Genomic DNA, 25779 nt, shown 5'->3' with positions numbered 1-25779 from the left:
AGTCTATCTGTCTAGGTACTATGCAAAAGCATAGATACTTTAGCAATTAGATTGCTTATTAGATGAATTAATCTTTAATAGGAAAGTAACCGGACATGTCATTTTCCATTAATAAGGTCTTTATGCACCAATCAAAGTTTTCTTTCTTTGCTCAGGTATTGGAGGCTACACGAGTCACTCGTAGGAAAAGTAACATGGCACTGCGATGGGAGGCAGGCATCTATGCTAACCAGGATGAAGCTGAGGAGGAAGAAGAGTAAGCTGTCCCCTCCACCCAATAAGGAAGGAGGCAGTGAAAGGGGAAAGATGAGAGGGAGTTTGAAAGAGAAAAAGAGAGAAGGAGTACACTTGGGTAATCCCATGTATTTATTTTTCCCACAAGTTTATATTACAAGCACAATTTCACTGATCCACTCACTCTGCAGTGGAGCTCTGCTGAGCACCTGACCAGTTGGAGACGCGTGGCTTTCAGACACCAGCCACTGGGAAAGAACACCAGACCATGACGGCGAACACCATATGTCCATCTCTGGTGTTTTTTTTTTGTTTGTTTGGTTTTTTTTTACAGATTTCCCACTAACAAGCCTCTCCTTTTGATTTTAATATTTATCAAGTATATGGGAATGTGCAACGATAAGATTGATAATGATAATGTGTTAATGGGATAGCTTTATGGCTGAGTGTTAAATTCATGAATATACACCTGCCAAGTAATCCTATGGAAAGTCTATGGAAGGGCATGTTGTTTTAAAGGGTTCTTTTTTGTTTGTTTGTTTGTTTGTTGACTGACTTTTTGTTACATGACAACAGTGAACTATCACAGTTAGGAATTATACTGAGGTGGATTCAATTTGATATTTGCTTGGGTTTTTGAATGAAATTATTAATGCAGGCATTGTTATTCTATTCAACCTTATACCTTGGCAAAAGGTTACCTATTATTCATTAAATTAGATAATATTGTGCAAAAATAGGATGTGCATAAAGTTATGGCCAACACTGTTTTCAGTGATATTTTTTAAATCTTGAAACATAAGCAAGGCTATTTGTATTCAGTTGAATGGCACATTATTATATACAGTACTTCAGTGTAAGGCATTTGCCACAAAAGGTTTGAATCCACTGAATGCTGTGGGATTATAGGAAGAATTTTTGTGAGACACTGAAAGTGAGGATAGTTTACTTTAAAGGAAACATGATATTATACAGCTGTAATTCAACATGAAAGACCATGTGAAACAACACTAGATTCTTTAGACTCATGAGGACCGACTCATTCACTCTTAGTGACATACCATTACCAGAGAACAGAGAGAAAAGGATATTGTTAAACAACCTGCCAGAGGGAAATTCCAGTCTAAAAGCAGTTGCATAGAAGCTAACTATGCATCCTCTATCAACACAACATGGGAGACATGTGCAGAGGAAAAGGAAGAAGCCAAGATATAATCGCTGATAATGGCTTGTAAAATAAAGCCACCTGTTGTTAGCTTAGCGTGCCAGCAAACTTCGCTCTGCAGGCTTGGCAGTTAAATCAATACACATTTACCATTCACCATTGTGAAATCACAATTCACTAGGAATTCAGAAAAGAGCTAGAATATGATGCATCAATATTGTGGCTCTTATGATGAGGTCAGCTGGGCCTGAGGATTTGGGAGAATGTTATAAGAATCAGGCTTTCCCATCTTATGGTGGAGCTAAGAACCATCTCACTTGATACACTGGTATCATTTGAGTTTTCCCTCTTTTTTCCTGACTTAAAATACAATTTGTAAATGCAATAAATAACATTGAATAAGGTGGATATATCTTTTGCTGTAAAGATTTAAGGCTGTCCTGGTATGCTGCAGTATGCTGAAGTCTTTATCATCAAAATGAGTCAATCATGAAGAGCAGGCCTTTCTCACTTCCAGTTTAATACAAACCAAAGTATGTAAATTGGGAGTCATTTAAGTTTTCGAACTCTTCAGTGGATGTGCCTATCATGACAATCTGTGGAAATATCCAGGAGAACAATGTCATATTTGGATACATTTTGGAGAAACTCTCTGAATGACAGTTGTGGATTTCCTGCCTTCTTCTAACCAAGGGCCTTTGTCAACCCACAAGATTTCTATCCCGTAAGGAGTGACACCATAGGATCATTATTATTTGGCACATGTGTTGTAACAGAACTCTGCTTGTCTTTTGATATGCATATAATATATATCAAAAAGTATTTAATGGACAACTGTTCTTTTATGAGAGTAAGACAATGTGTGTTTGTAGTATCTGGATTAGATTGACACATACTAGTCAGCTGAATTTCCTTTTAAGACATAGCCAAGTTTTTGTTTTGTTTTTTCCCTAAAGCTTTCAATTTGTTCTGATGGAAAAAAGAGATAAGAAACTTTACCAAAGCAACATTGTTCGGTCGATATGTTTCCAAAGTTATGCATTCCTGATCAGAGAAGGTTTGGTTGATGTATCATTAACAGATGGCTATTAAAAAGGGGGGGCAGTCTTTGTTGTTATATGGACAATAAGAAACAATATAAATTTCTTGTACTATTATTTTAATTTTTGGATGTGATATGAAGGCGGTTAAGTAAGGAATGTTTCTTTTTGAAGATTGTGAGTGATTTCTATTAGGTTCTTTGATGTGGAAAATTAGTATTGGGTGATAATCAAATATCTGAACTTTTTATGATGAAAATATTTTTTATTTGTGAAGCAGGAATGCTTGCAGGAATATTTTACGATGCAGGAATATTTACAGTGTATCTATGGATGGAAAATAGTTTTGTGAAGGTTGGATTTAATACTATGTATGCACATTTATGCAAGATATATAAACTACTTTGTGAGTGTGCATGTATGTGCGTGTGTGTGCATGCATACGTGCGTGCATGTGTGTGTGTGTGTGTGTGTGTGTTTGGAGACATATTCTTCAGTACAGGGAAGCTAGAGGGTTTTTAAAATGCCATGTTCTGCAACACCTTAGTAAGGCCTCTCTGGTTGTCCCCGGATGTCCGCAGGAGTATTTTGCATGAGGAACAAGAGCAACATGGATGTTGTGTGGCTGAAGTTATGAGCTCTTTAATTGCCATATGTATTGGAGAGATTTGAGAAGTGGTTTATATTAGTGAAGAATTGCTTTAAAGGGATGTAGAGTTCACAGGTAGCATAATGTAATTAAGGTATGAGTGATGTTGCTGAATCATTTCAATTTCAGAAGATCATTTATGTAACTCAAAGGATATGAATTCCATAAATGGCAACTTTGTTCAAAATTATTTGATAAGGAATGGATCCTCTTTCATTTAGCGTGATCTAATTCTAATGTCAATCGACCAGTCAACCTGAAATGTTTCATTATATTGTTTTTGTGACACTGAACAATGGCCAAACTTGGTACGTACTGACTATTGGTTAAGTTTGATTTCCTCAGAAATGAAATAAAATTGAATATCACTAGTGGGTCTAATCCATCCTATATCACCACTAACTAAAAAGAAATACAAAGTAAAGCTATGGTATGCTGTAATCCATCACTAGTGCATAGAGTATCCTTAGAAAAGGGCTTTGCCCTCTCGTGTTATTTACAAACTCTGCTGTGCAAATGCAGTTTTGGTCTTTTCAGAGTGCCATGTACATGCAGCAATATGGCACCAGTCACTCATAAAATCACAGTCCATACAGTAGTAGACCTGCCAATCAACTGGGGAATATCTGTAGCTCCACAAGTATTTACCTCTCATGTCATCTATCAGTCCCACTCCCTCCACAGCTGAGAATAGCATAAGCTTCGTATATTTGAAGTTACATACAACACAGAACAAAAAAGATGCAGAATGGTTTGTTATGCTTTTGTTGTTTAAAATAATGCTGATTATAATATTAACCAGTGTAATCTAGAACACTCACTCTGTTTGCAAAGCCCCATCTCATTGTATTAAGCTGACAGCTGACAGTTTCAGCCGTTAGCTATTCACTTTGGGATATATGAACAGACATTTTGAAATGAACCCAAATGACATGATGTTCAAAGTGTCTATCTGTTGATATGTTAACCACTTATTGTATGTTCATATTCTGCTTATATATTGTTTTATAGTAATTGTTAAAGCTCACTGTTATACACATATATAATTATTTTCTCATTAAAAACAAAACATAAAACTCTTTGTTTTGCCTGTTTATTTGGTAACTGTGTGGTTTAAAATGTTTTGTTGTTGTTTTTGTTTGTTTGTTTGTTTGTTTTCTGTGTTTTCTTGATTAAGCATTTCCGTCCTGTTTATGTTTTAGTCAATGGATCAGTCACCTTTTGTTCTGAAAGATGGCTTTTTATGGAACCGCTTTATCAACCAAACTGCTGTAATTTTCCATTAGTACACACTGTAATTCATTTTCACTTGCAAGAGGTAAGAAATAGGGCGTGCACTCAGAATATTATCCTAAGGTACCTAGAGGGACTGATCGGACGTGTTTTATGTTCTGTGTAAAAGGAAGGACGTGTTAACAGTACTATAGAACCTCACGATAAATGTACTGACATTAAACCGTTGTGTATCATTTCATTGCTCGTTGTGAAGTCATACAGATAGTCTGAATCTGATACTTGTTCCTGGAAACATGCCTTAATCCTCTGAAGCGCCGTCAGTGTTGTTTATTTAGAACCATACTCTGTATCCTCACCTTATGATCATTCACTGCGCGCTGTCAGGATTTTCTGCTTCAACGATGTACAACCATCATAGAACTACTTTCATTTCGAACAGTGATTCAAATTTTGTCTTGAGCGCTGTATATAGCACTTCAACGTTAGACTGAACAAATCTGGTTATGTTGAAAACAAGTTTTGGTCTTAATGTTGCATGATCAGTTCGAAAAGTATTTAAGTTCTCCCCAACTTCCCGTATCCTGGTGACGCAGTCGAGTCAACTCATACGATTTGTGCTGCTGGTATGAGGTGTATTTGAGAGTGAGCGATGTTGAAATACGGAAATAATGTAAACTCTAATATGTGCCCATAACCGTATATCATAGATACGGTAGCCTACAGTGGGTAGGGCAACACACATCTTGAGCCACGTAAACTATGAACATAGGGATTTCACTGAAAATAGTTTTAGTAAGCTAAAGGGTGGTTCTGAAATAATTGTGAGACTGTTTGTGCGTCGTTTCTCTTAAACCGGAGACATCTGCCTGGATTTATTACGTGCACTTTTTAAGCTAATTTTTTTGATCTGACTGTCTGATTATGAGGTTCCTTCGAAAATTTTTAGAGCCTCTTGTGGTTTGTGCCCAGGTGTCAAGCGCCTTCTTTGACACGGGTTTACAAATGGTTGTGAAAGAGCGATGCGCGAACGCATCAAATTCTACCGACGGTGAGCAGACAGCCATTAGCAACTTTTACATGACTTATAATATGTTATCTAAATTTATGCCTATTTTACCTGGTTTAATTTTGGCCAGGTTTGGAGACAAGGGTTACAGAAAGCTTCCTATTGTGATACCCTTGATTGGTTACTTTCTGTCCCGGCTACTACTTGTCCTTGTGATTACCATCGAATGGCCAATTGAGGTCATGTTTGGGGGAGCAGTCATTCATGGGCTATGTGGGGGATTCGCGTCCTACTGGGCCGGCGTAATGGCACTTGTGTCAGTGAGCACAAGTGAGGAAGAGAGGTCTGTGCGCATTATGAGGATGGAGCTTTTTTACGGATTAGCTGGGCTTTTCGGTAGTTTAGCCTCTGGTCACCTTTTTCAACTATATACCGTGGGACTCAAACAAGGGGTAGTCTTAGCTGTTTCAAGTGTAACTCTGTACTTCATTTGCCTCCTTTATGCAACATTCGTGTTGAAAACTGATAGCATCACACTGTCGGGCTGTAGAGAAGATCGTCGAGAAAGCTCTGGTATAATTAATCATGAATCGCGTGACAACATCAATATCGCTTTACTGTTTGCAAGTGGGATTTTATATGATATCGCTGTTGGAGGTGGAATGGAAATTCTGGCTTCTTTTGTACTGAAAAACCCTCTAAACTGGAACGCAACGCAAGTAGGGTATGGCAACGCAGCGGGATTTATTGTGTTCATCACCAGTTTCATTGGCGTCAAGTTTTTTTCTAAATTTGCGAGTGACACGACCATGATCCTGATTGGAATGTTGTCATTCACTGCTGGAATTTACTTCATGGCGTTCGTAACAACGACTACTTTGTTTTATTTGGGTAAGAGTCTGTTTTTTTAACCACGCAATGTTTTTTTCTGATTTATTCTGCTTTTAGTCTGAGTATTCCAAAGGACATCTCGACAAGTCTGTTGATACGACTGTGGACTATATGTAAACAGGAAAACTGAAAGACATATTAAATGCAGAACAGCGCAAAACGGCATAGGGGTCTGGAGAATTCAAACCCACAATTACCTTTAAAAGAACCTTAAATGGGAACTGAGAGAAGGAAGTTGATATGTGGTAGCACAATGGTGCGTGATTAAATTTTTTTTTTTTTATTACTTTTAGTTAAACACACACACACACACACACACACACAAGGCCTCATATAAGTTTTGAACATGTGAATGACTATATATATATATATATATATATATATATATATATATATATATATATATATATATAAATGTGTGTGTGTGTGTGTGTGTGTGTGTGTGTGTGTGCCGGCGTGCACTAGTGTGTGCATTTGTACATACACACATACATTTTGGAACATGTGAATGACTCTCTCTCTCTCTCTCTCGCTCTACATATATATATATATATAGATAGATAGATATAGATAGATGTACACACACACACACACACACACACACATATATATTTATCTGGGGTGCCATGTAACCACCTCTGCTTTGCAAAAATCAGCAATAAGTCAGTCAACACAATGTCCTTGTAATATGTTTGGGGTTGAGTTACTAAGTGCTCCTATTTCTTTAACATTACATGTAGCCTGAGTGTCTGTCCTCTCCTGTTTTCCAGCTCGATCCCTAACCCTGTTTGCACTGATTCCAATGCCTACTATCCGCTCTCTGCTGTCTAAACAGGTCAGCTGTTCATCATATGGTAAGACTGCCAATGGGGAACACGGTCTTTTTTACTCATCTTCAAGACAAACTGTTTGCCTTTGAGCTCTGTATCACGTTTTGGATTCACTTTAAACAGTTGTACTTATGAATGTTCAAAGATGTCACTACTGGGTATAAGATAGAGAGTTTTTCAAATCTTCAGGAACACTGTCTGAAATAAAGCAATGCTAGTATGACTCCTGAAACTACGGCCTATCCACTGATTGCGCAAACTTGGGAGTGCAAGCTTGTTTTTGTGTGGAGTCAAGAGAAAGGAAAAGAATGACAAAAATACAGAACTGAAACCATATAGCACAGCATTTTAAGGAGGATACCACATACAAATCAACTTTCCTCGAATGATTCTGCTGCCGTATTTTTTCATTTTTTAGTACTGGGCTATACCCTTAGTTTCAGTGTATTTGTTTGATTTTTCGTATTAAAAGATATGAAATTTGTTGCTCAGAAAGAGAATAATTAAAACTGAAAGACAGTGTTAAACATTGGCACTGGACCGGTAACCGGTACGGGGTAAATCCAGTATGACTCTATTCTTGTGTTGACGTAACATGACGCACTGTGCTTCTCATTGCTCGAGTGCATTTCTTAAACTGGCACAGTGAGTTAAGATGAGTCACACCAGTTCCACAGGTTACAAAAAAAAATCTTAGTCATTCACTGAGTTGATTTTATGTAATGCACATATAAAGCCTCCCAAAATCAAGATCTAGACATGCGCCATAGGTCATCTTTTCCTTAGTGAGGAACCTGAGTTTTGCCTTCTGAGGATTTTATTTCTTTTCTTGCCAGCGATGACTCTCATATTGCTGCAGTTGTCCTTTAAGTTAGCCGGACTAGTCACCACACCAATGTACACCAAGATCTACCAAGCCACACTGGACTCCTCACCGGGGTTTGTCTTCACATTGTCCAGCATCATCACAGTGGCTGCCATTATACCCATCAGGTAAAATCAGTCAGTCACAAGCATTAGTCACAACTGGATTTTTATCTATCTGCTTATTTATGTTTGTATTACAAACTATGAGTATGGCAAATAGCAAAAATAACTAAACAACTTGAAGAAGAAAAATAGTTAAGAGCCAAGGCTGATAATATAATTTAGTTTAATGACTTTGATCATGGAAATATATACTGGATACATAGTTCAAAAACAAACAGCTGCTAACAGCACATGTGATATTAGGTGACTGATCATATTAACAGTAGGGTTGGGTTATTATTAAGTAGAGAAATATACAGAGACTGGTTTTCATGAATCCAGTGAGTAAAACCCTTTTTCAGACAAGTAATCCTACATGCACATTCTCATTATTAGTGAAAGTAGCCTAATCAAAAATCAGTTTCCATGACAACCACATTAACAAGAAATGACCGCGTGGGTAAGTTGTGGCGTATTACACCTAGCAATGATTTTGCGCACAATATGTATCACAATTTCTCTCATAATTCTGGTATGGAGAAGCCCTGTGTTAAATGTACTTTAAAGCATAAAAGAATACCAGAATCACAACTGAGATGTTTATTTTGCTGAAATATTTTGTTCATATTTAGTATTGTAGGTTGCCGGATTGCACACCAGCCAAGTTATGAACGGATCCAGGGGAACTGAGAGACTGAGAGAAGAAAAAAGCTGATGCACACAGAACTGAATGCTTACCAGTCCTTTCCAAAATGTCTTCGAGAGGTTGGTTAAAACAGTGGAACATACCTCACAGTTAAATGTAAATCGTCGATTTTTCAGTAGCAAATTTATTGTATAGTTTAGCTTGTGAGTGTTTTTCAGTGCGGGGATTTTTTATGTTACCTTTTAGATCTTAAACAATGATATGAGACTGTAGTGAGTTTTAATCTCAGAGCAAATCTCTTTACTGTAACATTTCAGGGATTAGACCTGAGATTGCAGTGACTACCTCCAAAACAGTCAGAATAAATGTTGATACTGTACATATAGGAACTCCTCTGGTTTTAAGAGCTGACACTTTTTTATTTGGTTTGTGAACAAAGATGAGTTATTTTGTCATTTTGTTGTTGCCAACCTGATTTTTTCTGCTTACTATGTTTGTGTCTTACTGTATGTAAATAGAGAATACCACTTTAAACATTTTTTATAATGATTAAGACATTTGCACTGGCCATTGGCCACTGGTACCGACCATGATTCACATTAAAGCTTAATAATGAAGGGTTAAATAAAATGAATAACAAAATAAATACAGTATTTTTCAACGTCCAACATACTGAAAGAAGGCAAGTGGTGTTCTGCAGAAATGGTGCGTTAAATAACATGTTGTATTTTGCATTGCTTAAATAATTAAATCAGATATTTGTTAAAGAAAGAGGACAGACAAGCAGCATACATTCTTCTCTTTATTGGCCCATTATGTAAACCAGCTGAGGTAAAGATAATAGAATCGAAACAACATCAATGTACAAGCTATTCTTCATTTTGCAATTTAGACATCAAATTTTACATGTTATGATTTTAATAGTAAACAGTTCACACTGAAGTGGGAAATCAGAGGAGTTAAAGTTGAAATCATAAAACAGACTAAATTTGTCTTATAAACAATTCAGTTTTTAAGATACAAAAGGAGTAGTTCAGCAGTGATCCTGCCCCATCTCCCAAGTTTCCTCACTTTGGAGATCTGTACTTCTTTATGTAAACAGTGGATATTTATAAAATATAACTTAGATTTCTCAAATTTACATGATTTGAAAAAAAAAAACAAAAAACAAATAAACACACAATGTTATACACCTCTTTCACTCACAACTCACTGTCAAATTACCAATCATGCTGAGATAATAGAACTGAAAAATACTGAGATGTGATATTCTGTATATGTTAAACTGTCTATTTGATGTTAATAGCTAATTATAATATTGGTCTCCACTCAATGAAGAGGACAAGAACATCTGAGCTCGTGAATTTTTCAAGTTTCCTGTTCATTTGAAAAGCTAAAAAACTTGATGTCAGATAAACATATGATTTCCATCTCACAGTGCTTTTTGTCTCCATTTGAAAGTTATCAAATGAGGCTGACAGGACTCAGGCCACACTGCTATTTAAACCTGGCTGTATTGACCCAGGTGCTGCTGTTTTTTTTTTCAGATTTGGCGGTTTGAACGCAACCCTGCTGACAAGTGCTTCTACACTTGTTGGTGTTACTTTATATTACTTCCCCATTTCTTGTAGTCACTTTGCAGTGAACTTGAACTTTTAAAACATGGATTAGCCCCTTCCCATAGCTGTCCTCTGAGACATCTTTAAACAACAAAGACTGAATGTGTAGCTGCCTCGATCACGAAATGAAATCAAAGTCAAATTCAAATGAACTACTTCTGGAGTATTTCAGTCAAACACACACACACACACACACAAACACCCACACACATCCTAGTGCAGCTTTTAGAATTTCACAATTATTTTAATTCCTTTTTTTTTTTTTATGCCTATTTTACAAAGTCAGTGTGGGGTCATAGGGCCTGTAGAACTGTCACCTAAATACCCCAAATGGAAGTAAAGGATTTTAAGTTGTTAACAAATGGTGTTTACAGAAAGACACACAGAGACAGAAAATTAAAGAAGAGTGTGTGACACTAGTCTTACAGCAGGGGGCGTCAGACCAGACTTTATGCCAAAAGGTTTCTTTCAATTCTTTAATGACCTTTGAAGGGACTTATGTAGAGAAAAAGGGTACATCAGTGTATTTTATTCAACCACAGCAATAATTACCAACATCACATGTAAATAGTGGTCATTTTAAAATGTACTGAAAGAATTCAAGGTGCTATTTATTCCCAACATAGTACTTTACATATTCCTTTTGTCTTGTCTCATACCTGCCAGACTGTTGCATATATTTGTAGTAGATGCTATGCGGGTTATTTCAAATCTCAAAAAAACACAAAAAAACCCAACTGTTTCATGCAATCAGTAAGATGTCACAGGGGGGAAAAGCAAAACTTTGACCAATAGTTATCATCTAAATACAGTCCATTTAGAAAGATCGGAGTTAACAGTTAAAGCCTGAGGTGCCTGAACATTACACATATAGAGAGCAATATCAGTTTATACCAGTATGAATGAGAGATGCATTAACTGCCATCTAACCTCTATTCTGTCAACTTCTCTGAACTGTCAGAGGCTTATCACACAATAAAACCAGATAATTTAGCCCTGTGATGAGTAAGATATGCCTCAGTGTAATAGTACAGGAAGGGTTTTAGTTTAAGAGACCAGGTACTGCTCAACACCATCTCCACAACACAAACATGAGCAATGGAGGTGTGTTTAACATGTCTTATTTATTATGCTACATATATTCAGTAATTATTATTGTTATATAAACTTTTATCAAATTATTACTTGATATCTAACTAAAGGTAAGAGAGCGTAATGGCCTCTGGATTAGAAATTAATATTGCAAATATATATATATATATATACAGGTAGTCACAATCTTCCAAAAGAGTAAACAGATTTCAGTGTAGAATCTCTTTAAAACCTGTCTCTCTTTCTTACCAACCACCTGACTAGAAACTAGAAACAGTTCTGAAGACAACAGGAAGAAATTACAGTGAAATGAAGCAAGATTGAGTCATGTGATCCAAGCTCAAATCCAATTAAAGGTCGCCTAGGCAAACATCATGTAACACATAAGCAGAGGTACATTTTAAAGCTGTTTTCGGTGTCACACAAATTCAATCATCTCTCAGCCACCTTGTTAATATTTTTGAGGCATTTCATGCAGAGCGAGACAGAAAGAGCAACTGAACACAGGGAAAAATATCTCTATTTGATACACTTTCCCTCCCACAGGTCCCCATCTTGCCTCACTCTTAGGTCCCTGTTTCACCTATTAATCATGATTCTGATGTGTGCAGACAGCAGACGTGGTATCTGCACACACCGCCCAGCAGCCATAGCAAAGCTCCCCCCACCGTATAACTCCTCACTCTCACACAATTTTTGTCCAAAAACATAACCTGTGATATAGACTCTAAAACTTACTAGGGCACTGTTCCTGAGAAATACAGAAGAGCCATGGTATTGTGTGTTCCTAATCAATACGGTTACACATACAATCAGCTGGCAGGAGGTGAGGATAAGTGGTGGCACTGTATGAGTATATATATGAAGTTTTGTTTTGGTGCGCATTTTACTAGCAAGTACAGGAGGAGGCCTGGGATTCTGTTTGAATCTTATCTTTGAATTTTAAAAAAAAAAAATCTCTTTTTCAACAGTCCAAATAAATGGTTGAGCAGGACAAAATAATGTTTGTTTTATAATAATGAGATTTTTTTTTTTTTTTAATTTTGTAAACGAAACATTCTGATATCCTCTGTCACTGGGAGCCATGTTGATTACATTTATCATGTGTAACACTGGTATTGACTGTTATACTAATTCATTACAGGCCATATTAAAATGATTTACTGCATTTAACTGCCTTAATCAACACTCTATAAAATGCTTTCAGGTACAGTGGTCAAACACAGCTTACAAAGGGATATCTTTACAGAAGATTCTTTATAACATTGCATTTACACTTTATTACCATTTAGGGAAATTTAACATCCCAGTTTCTGAAGTATTGTCATTCTGTGTCCAACATGTGTTCATTACATATATAACAAGGGGGTGTTAAATAATCTGAGTGTTCAAGAAAGTTTTTGACAGACCATCAGAATCCAACAAGTAGTAAACCTGGCATACAGGCTCTCGGCTAAGTGACAATCACTCTGAAACAAAAGTCAACGAAATGTTCAGCGAGGTCAAACAGGAGGTTAAAAAAAAAAACCCCTTCATTAAGAATCCAGAGCCAGCATGACGAAGATGAGCAAAATGATGAATGTTGATACACCATGGAAGCTTCAGTGTACTGATTTCAAAGGCTTCTGATAAAACATTTGAAACAGGCTTCCTCAGGTCCCTGTACATCATTAAAAAGAGGAATGTAAAAAAAAAATATATATCTTCAAAAACACTCTCCTCAGGCTGAGACAAAATAACAAAAATGACTGACTTAGCTCCTCCTTCAAATGAGAAGCGTTAAGGGCAAGCATCATGTTGCAAAGAGATTAATGGCAACCATTTGCTCAAAACTACAAATTAGTTGAGGTCTCACAGACATATACACACACAAAACAGTACTGTACACGTTAGCTTGTCCGACTTCTCTTTAATTTTTGTGCCACAATCCTTTGGATGGTGTGATTGGGAGCCTGTGGTCTGGCTGGCTTGTAGTGTTTGGAATAAGCCGTGCAGAACATCAGATGCTCCTTCAACTGTGCATGCGTGGTCACAGAGCATCTACGGTGATTGGCTTGGAAGGAAGGGTTTCACAAAAAGAAACACTTAAAAAAGAAAAATACTTGCAGTCATAATGGAATCTGTGAGTCTCATCTCCTGAGGCTCTTTCCGGCTTTTGGCGCTGACCTCATCAAAATGAGGTCCTGCCATTTCGTGTTCACTCCCAATCAGTACAAAGCTACACTAACGTGCTCAGTTCGTTTCTGCTTTGGCTTCCTGTTTGTCTTGTAACATTGGAATAAGAGACTCCCAAGCTGCAAGGCACTGCAACAGAATGGACAGATAGGAGACACTGTCAATTTAACAGCATGCATTCATCCCACACACACAATCAAATACTTTTACTGTACTGTGACTCAGATCATTTGAACCCAGTCAACACATACTAATGCTTCTACTAATGCTACTACCATTACTACTACTACAACTACTACTACTACTACTAATTATAACAACCATAATAATATGTTATGTCCAATATTTTCCTTCCTGATTTCTGTAAATGACATGAATACATAATTAACATGATTCCGACACACTCAGTGATACTGCAGCATGGAGCTCAGGCTATCTCTGCATTTATATTTCGTTTACTGGACTCAGCCCATTTGGCAGAGGTCTTTGGAATTTTGCAGAGCTGTGGCAGTGTTTGGCATTGGGGCTATGCTAGAAGGTGAAAGAATTCCATTACTGGTTTCACTCCCCCCAGCTATGCTATTTCAGGACTGCAGCCTAATGAGTTACATACTTTTCTTCAATCACTTCACATATATATAAAAAAGATACATATTCAGTTCTTAGTGAAGGTGAGTCAAGTAAACATGCATGCCTATATTACACTATTGATCCTCCTGGAGAAAAGTTATGCTTCACTAGGACTTTCAGGTAACAAAGTCACTCTTAGCTGTGGTAACTCTGCTTTGACGTTTATCTAACCTTCTCATAGTAGTGGATGTTTTTGTCTGCCATGCCAGTCAACAGCTGCCTGAAATCCTGCCGCTTGTTGTTCTGCCAGCGGTCCCAGTCAGCCTTCAGGTCGGCATTGAAACACTCCGCTCGGTCCTGGCACTTCTCCACGTCTGTTGGCACCTGGAGAAGACCATTAGAGGGTTTCCAACAAGCTCTACTTGCAGTACTGTCAGCCTTTAACATCAGCAGCTGCCTAACTTTGCGAAAGAACTGCTTGAATGACAAATATTGACTAAAGAACCATTGTTATAAAATAACACATGAGGGAGCCTTTTAGGATTACATCTGCCTAATACACTTTGGCTTCTAATGTTTATATTGTACAGGTTTACACACCATGAGCTGGTTTTATACTCAAATGTAAAATACCATCATGAAACAAACTGCTCCCTCACATACATTACAGGGTAAATGCAAGAAGTCATTCGATTTTAAACACGTCCTCTACTTCTGTAATGCTTGGACATACCGGCGTCTTCTCCTCTTTTCGAAATGCTACAGCTTCCAGCTTGGCCTCATATTCTGCTTGGACCTGGTCCCTTTTCTTCAAAACATTCTGTGGGATGGTTTATAGCAGTGAATATTAACAGTAGATACATACCACACGGTCATTAAATAACCAACACTTCCATGACCACTATCCTTGTTTTCACAACTGGACAATCTAGCAAACCTATTGCTTGTTTTACCAAAAATGTTTTTTCATTTTGCTGCATTCTGTTGCATGAAGTGCTATAAAAGTAATTTTATCCTGTCGTCCTATCCCTTGCCATAAGTCTTTGCTTCAACACGTCTCCCTGAAATGTCTGCCACAGCAGTCCCGGGGGAAGAAGGATGGCTCTGGTGATTGGAAATGTTAACAAGATGCAGTCAGTGACATAGGGGAAATCGCTGGGCTGCCCAGTCCCTCCTCAGTACAAAACCTGCAGATGAACTTATCATCTGCACAAAGAAACAACCACTTCCCTGGCTGTGCTAAAATTGATTATCTGCTCCAAACCAACAAAAAGTGCACACGTCCACAAAAAAAAAAAAAAAACATTCAGGGAAACCCAACAAAAAATATCTGACTGAGTCTGTAGGATATATTTTTAAATGACTGCAGAGTCTGCACAAATTTATAGGTAACATCAACTACACTTTAAATCAATTCTCACCAGAGGAAAATTCCATAAATCTGGTCTTATAATGTGTTTAAATCTATTTTTAAAATTAAAAAATCAGAAGGCCCATTCTCATTCTGAAATGATAAAAAATGGGTAAATATGTCACAGCCTATTTTACAAACACCCCCCTCCCCCCCCCCCCCTCCCCCCCCCCCCCCCCCCCCACACACACACACATCTTTCCCCCACCTTCCTCCTCAACAGTAATTCTTTCTCTGCTTAAGCCAAGCACGCGATATGTGTCACACAGGCAGGGAGGAAGTGAGCTGCCGCTCTAGGGTTGCATAAGGTGGCTTCTTCAGCACTGACAGGGAAGAGTTAGAGAATGGGAGTATTGGCAGAACATCAACTGTGCATGGGAAGACTGTGTGCCCACGTCGCTGTTAATGAGGAGTGCTCCAGAAGGCCAGGGGCCAGCAGGCCTGGGAGCTGACCACAGCAGATGTAACACGAGCCCTGACACTTCTCTCCCAGGGGCGGGACTAAAGCAACAGCGTCACTCGGGGGTGAGACAACAAAAAACTCTCTACATAAAACTTAACTCTGAACAGATCTCATAGGTTCAACTGTGTGACTGAGAGCACACAGTGTGGTTTTACATGGAGAAGTGACGATCTTGGTGGACCTGAAATGACCAAGCATGAGTCTATGTTCCTCAAAATAAAATACTATATGTACCAAATGATCTATAGAAATCCCACTTCAAGTGGCATGAAAGAGGGCATACAAGCACTTTGTTTATTTAAGTGGTCAACCCAACCTTTAACAAGAGAGAACTTCACTGGTTTATCATGACGGAGGTTGAAGTAGTTGGACAGAATTTGAATATAAATCTAGCACTGCAAACATAGCTGTCTTTGGCATAGATCTGTGTGATTTACCTTCATGGATTCAATGTAGAGAACATACTCTCTGAGTACAGGTAAGAAGTCTTCACTCATGTCCTCAGTGAGCTCTTCCAGAGCACTGCAGCAGTTAGCCACACAGCCAGCCACACCCTCCAGAGGCTCCTGTAGCTCTTTCTCAAAAGCAGCCCAGCTAGAGTACACGGGGCCATATTCCCTCAACTCCACAAGATACTCTACAGAAAGATCAAAGGAGAGAGAGTGAGAGAAAAAAGAGAGAAAAAAATAAGAATGAGGTTGAGGATGAGGGAAAAAAGGGATGATAACTTTTCCAAGAGAGACGGCTCCCGGAGTATATGGCTTCCTTAAGCCCTTACCTGACTGCTCTTTGATGATTCTCTGTGCTATCCTGTCAATGGTACCCAGCTTCTGTGTAAACACATCCAAGTACTCTCCCATAGCTGCAAACTCCAGTGGTCGTGCCCTTAGCTTGTAGCCTCCAGTCACATACTTCACTGACTCGCCCATCTTGGTTAACAGGGCCAGACCTTGCCTTTTATTCAGGTCCTAGACAGGACAACCACACGTCAAAATCGTACTCTCTGAAACACTATCAGTATTCAGTGTTTCGAAAACAATCTCCACTGGCTCTATTGGGACATTCTTTTACTGTTCTGAGTTATGTGCCATCAATAGATTGGAGGTGAGTGTTTCCAACAGAGATCAATGTTTCCCTCAGCAGTAACATCATTCTTATTAATAACCACGGCTGCCATCTTTAAAATGTCTCTGTAAATAATTACACCTGACTTTTCATTAGCAGGTCAATAATGAGGCATCCATTAAGATTATAAATCAGTACTGTCTAATGACAGGCCATAGCCATTTGAGAAACTACACTGTCCTGATTATTCAATGGTTTTAAAACAATATAATGGACTGAGCGCCAGTGGATTTATAGTGGATTTTCTGCTTATACGGTTTTCTGACTGTACTGCCCATAAGGCTTTTTTGACTAATCTGTTAAGACTTCTTGACTGCTCCATACATCAAACAATGTCACAATATTCCCCATTAAAGCTTTTTCATTATGTCCCCAGTATGTCAAAAACTTAAGAGAGAGTGGATTACCATCCATCACCTTACAGTCACTCTAAGACATAAACATGAGATAATCACTGTCAATACGCTCTTCGCAGACAGCTTTAAACTGACCTTGGCAGAAAGGAAGGCATTAAGGTGTTCATTGAAAGAAAGGACAGGGTGGTCTGCTATCCTCTTTAGAAACTTATCCAGAGCTTTTCTTCTGGTCTCTACAAACTCCTCTGAAAACCGGTCCACCACACCCTTCATGACAAACTTCTCAGGGAGGGGCTGTAGGGGGCACAAGCATATGCATATTCACAAAAAGGGAGATTCAGCATTATATTTCTGTGTTTTCCCAGCTTCAGTTTTGTAGATCCCCCATGTCAAGTTGTTGTCATTCTAGCCAAGCATCAATAAAGTCCAGCTCTTCCAATGTCAAAGCTTTTCTTTAGGGTTTTGTGACTTGCATCAGGTGAGCTGGGATGGAATGACAAAGTGATTTCATGGTGGTCGCCAGGACTGAAGCTGAGTGAAATACTCATTCTTGAAATTCAGGTAAATACTGTAATCACAGGCATGTGCGTATGTGCAGCATTACGATAGAAAAGTCCTCCTCTACCTACTGGAATTATATGGGTAGGCTGACTCTCCTCCAGCTTGTTTCTCAGCCAGTCAAAGTCCTGGTAACGTCGCCGTACTGAATACTCTGGCAGGTCAAACTCTGTTCTGGTGGTCTGTAGGTCAAATGCTAATGCATTAGATGAATAAACATATATATAAACATTTTACAATAAGAAAAAAAGGAGTTTATAAACACAGTTATACTGGAATTTCTTACATCATATTCAATGTGGAATGGCAAGAGCTTTGGGCTTTAGCCCTGACTTTGCCATCTCAGTTTTTATTCCTCAAGGTAAAAAACCCATGAGGTATGTATGTAGAGGGAGTCCAAATGGTTATCCATTCAGTTATCCATTAACCACAAAACAAGCCTTGGTGGGCTGACAGTACGGCAATGAAGTATGCAAACTGGGCAACACTAATATGAAAACATCTCTATATTTCAGTCATTCTGATCAGACAGTGATAAATGAATGTAATGTTTCAGGTTTGTATCAGATTGATTCTGATAATAATCAATAGATTTTTTTTTTAATATCATGTTCATACATCATAAGGTCTGATGCTAATGTTCGTGATCGAGCCACAGCAGGGCTACCCTTATCACAGAATCGATATTGTTTTTACCAGTGAGCCATGAGCAGATGCTGTCAAGGGTGTCTTATCACACAAAGTGGCTGGTAACTGCCAGGCATCACATTAATGCTGCTCTGTGAACTCTGATAACTTTGACCTGTCTTCCCCCCTCACCAAGCCTTCAATTAAAAAACACCAATGAGCTGTGCAGAGAGCTGATTGAAGGATTCTGTTCTCTAGCAGACCAGTGGCAAAGCATTGTGCCTTCAGTGAGAGCAGCTGTTTTAATTAGCACCTCTGCAGTCAAGCCTGAATTTGATTCTTTGATGTTTCATCTAGATGAAAATAGGCAGAGGGATAAACATATTTCTGCTTTAGTGAGCGTAAGACGGATCGACAGACACACAGCTGAGTTCGACTTAGATCTGTTGATATTAATTTAAAGAACTACGATAAGTTCACTGTAAAGAGGAAAATGTTTAGATAACTAAAAAATAGAGGGAACTGACTGCCTAAAAAAAGAAAAAAAAGTACCCCTCATCACTTCATTCATTAAATATTGTAGCTTTATATCATTGGTATAAACAATTGTAGCTTGAAAGATTGCCAACAAAACTATCCCACAGTAATTGTTAAAATTTTAATCTAAATGCACTGGAAGCATCTCTAATAGAAAAAGAGAGAAAAAAACTCAGCATTTGGGGGAGTGAGATCTAGAGAGAGATGTTTTGTAGCTTTAGACAGCATGGGGCAACCTTCACACGGACAACACTTTCACCGTTTACTTGAGAGGCTGACATCTGACCTTGGTTGACACTCTGTAGGTGATATATGTCTCCATGGTGGACACGTGCTTCTTTGGGTCATCAACTGTAACAAAGAGATCACGCGTCTCCCCGTCCATGTCATCGTCCAGCTGCAACCGATTTAACAAAGAGGAGGAGGAAGCAGGACTGGATGTGTCCACTGGTGTCCCATTGGGTAGACTCAAGTCCTAGACAATCCAAAAGTGTCTGTCACTCAACTAATCAAACTCAGTAAGGTGCAAGACTTTGGAAAACAGGCAAAACTACATAGAAATTATTGGGGTTATTAAGAGAGATATTCATGTGGTCATTCTCATGATGGGGAAAAAAAACTTGCACAGCAGTCTTCAAATGTCAAAGAATTACATTGCACTGCATGATGTGGTATAAGTAAGTCAATGCTTTAACCTATTAGATAAGAGAACACACTGACATCTGAGAATAACCCAATACTAGACCATGTCTAGTAAACAACTGAGAACTCAGTAAATCTCAACACATAATCATGGAGCTAAAAGACAGGCTAGATGTGCTAAAATGTGTTAAAAAAGAACATTGTAATGCTTCATTATATAACTCACTGGCATAGAAATGTCAGCTGTCTCAGGCAGACGACAACCTGGTAGAGTGAGACAGCATAAAGCTATCTAACTGTTGCATCCACAATATAATAAATGCATAACCTGGATGGTGTCTGTATATGGCTGACACTGCTTGGCATACTGTCAACAAAGCCAGGCCGCATCTACAACATCATGATAAATGGTGGAAAGAGCCAGGTCAACCTTGCCAACAACTAAATGAGCAAGAAAACTAAGAGAGCTGAATATGGTTGTCATTCCTGGGGTTGTGAGTAATTTGACATACCATGAACATGACAATCTGTTTTAAAATAAAATTTTAAAAAATCATCACACAAACAGAAAGATGTATCAGTGAGGATGCAATCTGCTTCAGAGGTAACCGCCCTCTAAAGGTTTTTGTAATTCTGGATCAAATACTGCTGCTCTAATTTTGGGCCAGTGACAGCGCAGTGAGAATGTACTTGTTGGTGTGTGTATATGCAGTGCAGGTGTTTGACTCTGAGGTAAGGCTGAGTGTCACTGTATGTTAAAGGACAGGAGTGCAGAAGACAGAGCTTAATAAGGGTGATCTGACATTAAGATTTTCCACCTTACGTCACAGTCAAGGGTTGGCTTCATGCTGGAAATGCAATAATCTGCACACACGGTCAGAGCTCTGGTAAGTAGTGTAATGGCTAACAACAAGACAAAGTCTTTACCTGACGACAAAGTCATCACAAAGTCCTAGCAAAGAGACAAAGTCCTAATGAAGTCACATGTTTAGTTCTCCCTAAGTGAACTGAAGTGATTAAAAAAAATTCAGATAATCTATATTTCAGTTCAAGTAATTTAACGCACTGAGTATTTCCTGGAAACTGAAACTGTTTGAATTTCATGTCTTTTCTTGTGAAAGGCTGAAAACTGCTCTGTCATGCCTGTTGAGATATGTTAGGCTTTACAAAACATCCTCATTTCTCTCTCTCTGTCTCTCTTTCTAACAGACACACACACACACATACACACATGCATACACACACAGCTCTGGAAATACTGACAAAATTTTCCTGGTCACACTCCCATTTGTGCACACTGAAAAAGTTCTTAAGCAGTACATGGCAGACCTGAAATTCATGGTTTAATTTAAAAACCAGAATATGTGCTCAAGTGCATCGTTCGACGATGAACAACCTCAAACCCAGTCACCCATACTCAGGATCTAATTCAACCTCATGACAGGAAGTTAGCAGGAGTGAAACAAAGCCTGCTGAATCACAGTTTGGTACAATACTTTTGTTTAGTACCACTATTTTTTCCCTAAAGACTTCAAACAACTACAATCCAAGGGAAAGAAAGGAGAGATGATCCCTGACTGTTTTGTCTAGTGGATCATACAGACTGCGTGTGCATACGCAAATGTGTGCGTGAACATCATCAGAAAAACAAACTACAACCACAAGAACATCACCTACCACATTTTCCACTGTAACCAGTCAAACTGTTGAAAGGGCAACGTGCACAAATAACAGCTCAAAAATGATATACAGTCAAAAAAAGAGTAGAATACATTTTAATAGGCTACTTATGAGGTGATCCGTTGTATCATAACTGAGCAAATGGGACTTGTTAGCTAAAATGTAGCAGCTATTACCTTGAGAGTGCCAACTGAACAACAGAATGTGTAAACTTATAATGGCTATCATTTCTATGTCACATTTCAAGATCTCAGCTAAAATATAAAATATAAGAGATAAAATATTCATTTCACAGAAATGCCCAGCATAACATAGTCCAGTTAGAAATTAAAAGTACAGACAGATATCATTTTGCATTTTATCTAACTCACATAAGAGGAGTAAGGAAATGTTTGATTGTCTTTTTCGTATTCCTGCTTTTTATAGTTTGTGATGTAACATTTTCAGTGAGAAAGGATGTGAAAAAACAGCATGCATAGTAAGTCACAATTGCTGCTTTGATACAGTTTGCTGTTTGTGAATGATAATACCTCATATCTGTAGTAAAATCATTTGTAATTCTAACAAACTGAATACAGTTTCATTATAGATATGCCCAATACCTGTAATCTTATCAAAGTATCATCTGACAGTCTGACATATGGATCATGAATAAAAATTGTCCTTAGGAAGCATACCAATTCTAGTTTGTAAAACTGACCATGCAGCGGTACATGCTTTGCAGAAATACTGAACTTTGTAAGTGAATAAATTTCATCAAGTGAATATTGTAATTACTATTACTGAAGAAAATGTCTTTGCACAGTTGAAAAGAATGGTCTCTGCTGTAGCACAGCAAATATTAATGAGTTAAGAATCATTCAATGGCAGTATTCCTTATAGTAAGTGTCAGGGACTGCCAATACAAATTTGCAAAAAGATGTATACCATACAGCGTTTTCGTTAATATTTTTTTCGTTTATTTTCCCACATCACTGACTTCCTGCCAAAAATGCCACACCTGGTTTCTGATCTATGGATCACACCAGGAGCCAAATTTTGACATGTCACAGATGAATAACTCTAATTCTTAGCCAAAAAACATATCTGTAAAGTTCTCAACATCTTCACAACAGCTCTTGTCTTGAGCACTGTGCTCTATTGTGATGCTTGTCTAAAAAGGGCAATGACACAATAAGGTATGTGATACAGCCAGACTAAGACATTGTGACACAGTAGTAAAGACATAAATGAGTCCAGTCATGACACAGAGATTATCTTTTGCTCTCAACAAAACAATCTAGGTAGAATGAGTGAGTACATGAAATAAAACATTATTTTAAAGTTAATTTTTTTAAAAAGGATGGATAAGTAATCTGCAAAAAATAAATACAGAAATAAGTACAATTAAAACACAATTTAATGACAAATAAAACTTCCCTATTGTTTCAAGTTAAACACAATACACAGTACTCTTCCCCAGCACAGCGATGAGACGTCCCAAAACACAGCTCTATTGTCCACAGTAAGTGACAGTTGAGCGGAAAATAACTATGCTCCCAGCCATTTAACCAAACAGTCTCGCACCCTGTGACTGTCTTGCATTGTAATCTCTCTGGTTATGTCGTTGAAATTCCTCTATCATTTCATTCAAAACACAAATTGTATGGATTTTAGGTGAATATGTATACTGTGTCAAGTCACTGAGAAGAAAAGTAAGACATTGAGAAAAATAGCTGAAAAGCCCGGAGTAAACTAAAGACCCTAAATCACAGTATTACTTAGGCTGAATAGGAACTTCAACACTGAAAGTTTAAATAGAAAAATTATGGAGATAAAGATTAATGCGCGTGCATAGAAACGGGCAAACTATTTACCTTCGGAAAAACACATGAGGTAAATTTACTTTAATGCCATAGTATCCTATGTCTAATATCAGTAAAAAAAAATGTTAAGGTCATATTAACTCCTTAAAAACGACCACCATGCGCTGTTTGAACGACTGAAGTTCGGAGCACTCGGTGAACTACTTAGGCTTCCTGGAGGATTTCTCTTTTTCTGTCACAGCATCCAGCACTTGAAAAACCTTTACCCAAAACAAGCACATCAATTGGTATTAGCGTTATTTGTTTGCGTTGTTGCTTACCCTTTCTCCGATGCTGCTGGTTGTATTCCCTACATCTGGGCTGGGTGTGAGGATAGATTCCTCGGCAGACAGAGGATGGCAAATCTCCTGGATAGATTTCTGCCCCGATGATGGTAAGGATTTGGGGGTGCCAGCACTCATTGTGCAAGCGAGGAGAAGGTGCTGGTAATACCCTTTAAAATTACCTTATCCTTGCACTCAAATTATTTAATGGTTGTTGTAAAGCCGTGCAAACTGGACCTGCACACATCTGTCAGCTGACTCGCAACACGCAAGTCCGGAAGTAAGAATATCACTACAGGAAATAATAAACGTAGTAGGTAAAACACTTGATTAAACAAAAAGACCGCTGAAACCACAAAGCGTTCTTTTCTATCTCGACAGTTCATGCATACTGCTGGTAGCTGGTATGTAAGAATAGCCTACTGTTAGTTGTGATCTTATGATGAAGCGCGTTCACCTGTTATGTTTCCAAGATTAAGTCGACCAGTGGTCCCTTAGAGTACGAGTGGATTTTTGTTAGAATCAGCAACACGCACGTATCCATAGCAAGCATTATTCCAAGATGGCCAATTGGTGGATTGTTGTTTTTGTTGTTGTTTGTTTGTTTGTTTTTCAAAATAAAAGATCTTGGTAAGATTTGAATTTGTAAAAATGTGTATAACTGAGTGTAATGACCGCATCGCGGGAATTGATTGAGTGTAGTGAGAGACGTCACGTCTTAAAATAATATGTCCATTTAAAACGTGTATCATAGAAGTGAATGCATGACTGGTTAAATTCTGTTAAATAAATACAATTACCAGGTCATCCTCTATAAAACAGCTCCAAGTGCCGCAGAATTGGGCCGTACGACGATCATTTGTAGAGAGAAAATTTATTATCGCCCTCTGGTGGTTAGTATATCAAAATCATTTGAAGCTGTAGTGACACTATTTTATGAGACATTTAAGAGGAATCAACCCCTCAAATCCTAAATGGCTTTATCGTGGAACTCAAGGTCCAAAGCCCAATTATTTACGCTAGGGAATATTTGTAATTAAAATGCTGTATAACTTGGAGATAACCTTTCCTTCCAGATCAATTTGTGTTAAACTGACGTGAATCCAAGGTTGTAACAACCATCGACGCCAACTGGAAGACCTCAAAGAATAAGTTGGCTTGGTTTTGGGCACAGCCTTAATGGACCGCTAGGGGCAATAGCTAACGTTTAAACCCACGGAGGGTCTGTGTGTTAACTATAGCGGAAGTATTATCGAATGGTGTTCACACATGTATATTGGTGGAGTGGCTTATTGCTAAACCAGTCTTAACTATGTTAATTTAATACTATTATGTTGCAGCTTTCTTCACAGCAAGGTGAAGAAAGTAAGATTCATACAGCAAAAATTGGAGTTTGAAGAAAGAAGATCATTCGGCGCCTGCACTTAAGTGGATCGACAGTCGCATGTGGTTCCTTGCTTAATGGTTCAGTTCGACCTGATGTGCATGCTGCGTGCTGCAAAGTTTTCTCTTTCACATGAAGTTGTATGTATTATGAATTACTGTACCGTAATGTAATATATATTGGCGTGGTTGACTACTTCGCAACGAATCAGTATTTTACAGACAATATCGTCAGACTACCTTCTTTGCTGTACTATAACGCCTCCCGGAATGGGTTGGAGAAATCAAGGAGATCCTCTCGCAAAGGGTATGTCACGTAGATATAAATATGTACTGGAGCGTTGCTGTCCCAATGATTATAAACACTACCCATCTGACCCTTAAAATGGGAAAGATTATAGTCATCTCTTGTATGAGGGTGCTGTCTGCTCCAACATGTAAAGCTTTTAATGTACATATTTTTTAATTCTCTAAACCCACTCTCAACGGACCGTAACATACTACTTTTTCTTTTTGTTTTCCTCTCCCCAGTGATATGTTCAGGTTGACATCGCAAGAATTGCCGATTGGTTCAATAAATTGGAAAATTTTTAGGTTCTGTAATAAGTGACTTGAGGCCAAGTTTTGCTTTACCGTGGGACCCACAGGAGGGTATATACCGGCATATTGGCCCTACAGTGATCCACACAGTTTACCAACAGTGTTATAATTGTTTAATAAACTGAATCAGGTGTATTAGTGTAAAGT

The 25779-nt window shown here is 38.2% G+C and overlaps 3 protein-coding genes across 3 annotated transcripts in view; 2 read left to right on the top strand and 1 right to left on the bottom strand.

Moving 5' to 3' along the window:
* palm2akap2 (PALM2 and AKAP2 fusion) overlaps nt 1-4106 on the top strand; it is a 68734-nt gene extending 64628 nt beyond the window's left edge. The window contains exon 14 of the mRNA XM_030768178.1: nt 138-4106. Within this exon, the coding sequence (XP_030624038.1) occupies nt 138-260 (123 nt within the window). The 3' untranslated portion in view covers nt 261-4106. The remainder of the gene's footprint in view (nt 1-137) is intronic.
* Nucleotides 4107-5245: 1139 nt separating this feature from the next.
* slc46a2 (solute carrier family 46 member 2) lies at nt 5246-8710 on the top strand. Its single transcript, XM_030770032.1, has 4 exons — nt 5246-6221; nt 6992-7075; nt 7888-8044; nt 8653-8710. The coding sequence occupies exons 1-4, from the start codon at nt 5246-5248 to the stop codon at nt 8708-8710; spliced, it is 1275 nt and encodes a 424-aa protein (XP_030625892.1).
* Nucleotides 8711-12458: 3748 nt separating this feature from the next.
* snx30 (sorting nexin family member 30) lies at nt 12459-23833 on the bottom strand. Its single transcript, XM_030769022.1, has 9 exons — nt 23647-23833; nt 19486-19674; nt 18107-18217; nt 17613-17771; nt 16775-16964; nt 16434-16633; nt 14856-14942; nt 14354-14506; nt 12459-13681 (listed from the first exon to the last, which is right to left on the bottom strand). The coding sequence occupies exons 1-9, from the start codon at nt 23785-23787 to the stop codon at nt 13610-13612; spliced, it is 1302 nt and encodes a 433-aa protein (XP_030624882.1). The 5' UTR covers nt 23788-23833; the 3' UTR covers nt 12459-13609.
* Between the last annotated feature and the right edge of the window lie 1946 nt (nt 23834-25779).

This window comes from Chanos chanos, chromosome 3 (genome assembly GCF_902362185.1).
Source record: "Chanos chanos chromosome 3, fChaCha1.1, whole genome shotgun sequence".
Classification (NCBI taxonomy): Eukaryota; Metazoa; Chordata; class Actinopteri; order Gonorynchiformes; family Chanidae; genus Chanos; species Chanos chanos.
Note: the sequence above shows the minus strand (reverse complement) of the source record. Positions and strands in the feature narration are given on the sequence as shown.